Source organism: Leptonychotes weddellii, unplaced genomic scaffold, assembly GCF_054177405.1.
Source record: "Leptonychotes weddellii isolate Sample4059 unplaced genomic scaffold, ASM5417740v2 HiC_scaffold_17543, whole genome shotgun sequence".
Classification (NCBI taxonomy): Eukaryota; Metazoa; Chordata; class Mammalia; order Carnivora; family Phocidae; genus Leptonychotes; species Leptonychotes weddellii.
Window position 1 is genome coordinate 1 of NW_027759226.1, and position 4,148 is coordinate 4,148.

Below are 4,148 nucleotides of genomic sequence, written 5' to 3' on the forward strand. Positions count from 1 at the left end.
GTACACACAGATTTATGGCGAACAATTCTTTGCACTTTAGAAGGCTTGAAAATGCTCATCCACTCCATGTCAGACATGTGGCCTGGTGCTTCAATGATGAAGTTACTCGGGTGGCAGCACTTGGATTCATACATGTCACTCTCCCCAAGACAGGTTTCATTTTTATGGCAACAGGAGACTCCAGACCTTTCTATGTCATCCTGACTTTCAACATCCAGCTTTTCTGGTTGTCTGGAACCAGAACAGCTGGCCAGGCCCAGGTACACATTGACATCATGCCACTGTTTCTCATCAGATAATGAGGTGGATGTTTCAGAGAGTTGTTTCTCTTCATTCTGAATCCCGATCCCATTACCTTTTGGTGACTTTGCATGGATCTTGCACAATGTACTTTTGTTTTCTGATTCGATCTGCATTTTTCCTCCCAGAGACCAAGACTTTTGCTTCTCCAGTACGTCTTTTGTAAACAGAGATGAGATAGCAATTACACCTTTTTCCCCAAATGAAGTATTACCCTGTCGTTTCTTCTCTTTGCACAGATCACAAGGGCTCCTGTCTGACCGATTTTGCTGAATCAACGTGGTCTCAAATTTTGGATCTTTAACCAATGACTTCTGATTTTTCTCCCTCTTAATATCGACTTTTGGGCGGTGATTCTCAAGGTCTGACAAACACATGTCTCTGCCGTGGTGGCATTACAAAAAACAGAAGTTATAAGATACACTTGATACTGTCACTTCAGATATTTCACCTAAACCTTATTCGTTAAGCTAAATCCTATTAAGACCCATCTGTCTGAAATGAAAACATAAGGGAGAATGTGTATTCTTTCTTCAGAGCCTGATTTCAGCCCAACTTCAAGGAAGTCTCTCTGACCAGCAAGCCCACATGCTCACTTTCCCCTTCCCGTCCTCAACTCCCACCATGCTTACTGCCAATACCACAGTCCTCATTTTACTGTGTGCATCATCTACTTAATCAGGCAGCAAACTTCCTATTATAACTATATTGTTCACTCACTCTCATGCACATATCCTGTCTTTCAACAGACTCCTAAGTTTCTTAATATGTAGAGGCATTTTTAATCCTCCTGGCACTTTAGGATAGCCTTTCACAAACATTAAGTGTTCTGTAAATACTTGTTGATTGATCTGTTATTTCCTCTTCCTAATTCTGTTAGTTTCACAGTAAACAGAGGTAAAGCCAGGACTGAAAGGGGACAGAGACTCAAGGAACAGAGACACAGTGGGAAGATACAGCATTCACGGCCATCCCAGTTATCTGCTGGATATTTATATGGCGACATACTGAAAGCTGGTCTAAAGTAAGAATGACAGGTGTGCACAAAATGAAAATATATACAAACATGATAAACCTTTTCATAAACTGTCTTCAGGTATTTGGACATGGAGAGTTCGGAGCCCTCAGAAAACTCAACCCCCACCTCCTGGAAGAGCACAGGCCATTTCACACTCTTAAAGAACAGCCTCACTCATCTAGCCCAAGTGTCTCCCAGGGGCAACCAAGTACAGAGAAGGAAATAGCCAATACGGTAGGGGCTTTGGCCTGGGCGAGCACTCCGGGCCGGTGTGGTGTGAACCAGCGGTGGCAGCAGCCAGGGCACAAAGCAAGAGTGTAACACCCCCAGCAGAAGGCCTGGAAAGAAAAGCAAAGCCGGCACAGCAGTCACTCTGTGTGTAGCAAGAGCTGCTCCTTCCAACGGTTCCTGCAACTACTAACTGCCAGGCCAAGGAGCCGCACGGTCACACCTGGTGGCCAGGAACTTCCCTAATTCCTGTTCCCATTCATGACTCCTTGTCACACTTCTGTGTGGAAAAGTAGACTAAATTTAACTGTGGGACAGTTATATGCCTATTAAATTAAACCACACCTCATATATTTATATTTTAACTTTACAAAACCAATTTAGTTCACACACTGATTATAGGTAAGAAAAGGTGTCTCCTTCTATTAACAAGGAAAACAGGAAAATCCAGCTAAAAGCAGAGATCACCCTCAGCTAGCTGAACAACTACTACAGTTATTTATACCATTTGTTCGTGTTTTTTTCTTTTAGGCAACTACCATATCCTATGTATCTTTATTTCCCCATTCCCAGCCCAGTGAGTGCTAAACACTAAACTCTGAGTCCGCATGAAAGAGTAAATGACTCATCTCTGGTTTTTGCTTGAGCTCAAAGTCTTATACACAACAGACACACAAATAAGGCTAATGAATTTCTTTTACCAAATGGCTAAATCAGGATCAGGCTTAAAATTCTAAGATCAGGTCTCATTACAACCCAGGATTATAACAATAATTACTAGCTCATATTTACTGACTCGCTACCATATAGGAAATGATAGTAGATACCGGCCCATAGTAAGTACTTCATAAATAGACTGAATGATAAAATAAAATACAAGATCATACTAATAGCATCTTGCTACGATTACCTGGACTCCAGAACCTTTGATTCCTCCATCTTTGAGTCATATATCTGTATTAATTCCTGAGAATTTTCCACATTAAAATTAAGAAACTGCAGATCACTCTGTTGTTTTACATAAATCTGCCGTAGATATTGATAAATCAATAAGATGTGACAACAAAACTATAATGAGCCAACATTCAAATGCTAAAACAGATCAGTGATAGAGAAATATGCTAAATATGTTTGCTTTTATTTTTCCTATGTTAGCACTCAGATTTGTTAGTATAACTAGTTTCCAAACCTTTCATTACCATAAGCAAGATCCTATCAGCTATGCTAAATATGACATACCTTTAATGTAGTTAGGATTCCAAAAGCACCATAAACAAAAATCGACAGACACACACTTTTCCTAATTTGATGTTTGTTTATAAATGCTTCCCAAATAGTAAGAACAGTATAACTGGGGACATACCTGTCTCAGATTATGCAGTTCTGCATTTGTACGTTCTTGCTTTGACTTTGCAATATCAAGTAACTCATCTTTCCTTTTTTCTCTCTCTGCTATTTAAGAACAAATATTATTAAAATATTTTTCATCAGCCATATCAACACAAACCTTTTCATTTCCAAAAATTTAGTGTTCCAGTAACTTGTTTTCCCCTTGTTCCTGAACTTAAAATTTGCAAAATGCATGGCTGGGAAGAGCTTTAATCTGTGATTCGGACTAGATCTTTCACCAAATCTGAAAATTTTCACAATATAATTAATGGTGAGTCAAAAAAGGATTCAGAATTGTATCAACTGTATGATCAAATCACACTGTATGTTTGTATACACAAACACACAGGAAAAGTCTGAGAGCAAATACACATAAGTATTTAAAAAAGCTTTTTTTGGATGGGAGGATTAATGACAATTGTTTTCCTCTCTGTTTTTAAGGGGGGGGCATGATAAAATACATATTACTTTTTAAATTTTTTTTCACATTACATGAGTAACTTATGAATGCATTTGCATTGTAAAAACCCAAACAACATATTACCTCTATCAACAGAAAAAAAAATTAACATTACAAGGTATAAAAAAATAAATCATGATTTTTACCAGTATGCAAGTGAGTCTGATACAATCTCACAATCAGGCCCTTCCTATATATTGTCACTGACCAAAGACCAAAGATATTTGTGTTTATGAAGTGCCCGCATAGCAGATAAACTTGCCCAGCATTCCTTTAAAGATTTTCTACTTCTTGGGTGCCTGGGTGGCTTAGCTGGTTAAGCAACTGCCTTCAACTCAGGTCATGATCCTGGAGTCCAAGGATCGAGTCCCACATCGGGCTCCCCGCTCAGTGGGGAGTCTGCTTCTCCCTCTGACCCTCCCCCCTCTCATGCTCTTTCTCTCAAATAAATACATAAAATCTTTAAAAAAAAAAAAAAGATCTTCTACTTCTTGAAAACTCTTCACCTGATAGGTAATTAAGATTCCGAATTCTCTTGAATACACATAGTTATATACTCAATTTTTCTCAGTGCAAAAAGACAGCAAAGAGATAATTTTTTTTTTTAATCTTCATTATTTTACAAAGACCATCAACACTTTGCTGAAACACGGACACACCACTAACTAGAGTTAGGGCACAAGAAAGTCATATTCTAAAAACAGTTTCAGAACTTGGTAAATGAGGGGCACCAGGGTGGCTCAGTTGTTAAGC

The 4,148-nt window shown here is 38.7% G+C and overlaps 1 protein-coding gene across 1 annotated transcript; it reads right to left on the minus strand.

Moving 5' to 3' along the window:
* Nucleotides 1-6: 6 nt before the first annotated feature.
* LOC102729370 (coiled-coil domain-containing protein 62) lies at nucleotides 7-3,817 on the minus strand (the record flags this gene model as incomplete). The annotated part of the gene is made up of 3 exons (XM_081810057.1): nucleotides 2,910-3,817; nucleotides 2,457-2,572; nucleotides 7-684 (listed from the first exon to the last, which is right to left on the minus strand). Coding segments are annotated over exons 2-3 (707 nt in total), but the record flags the coding sequence as incomplete, so codon positions are not given.
* Nucleotides 3,818-4,148: the final 331 nt, after the last annotated feature.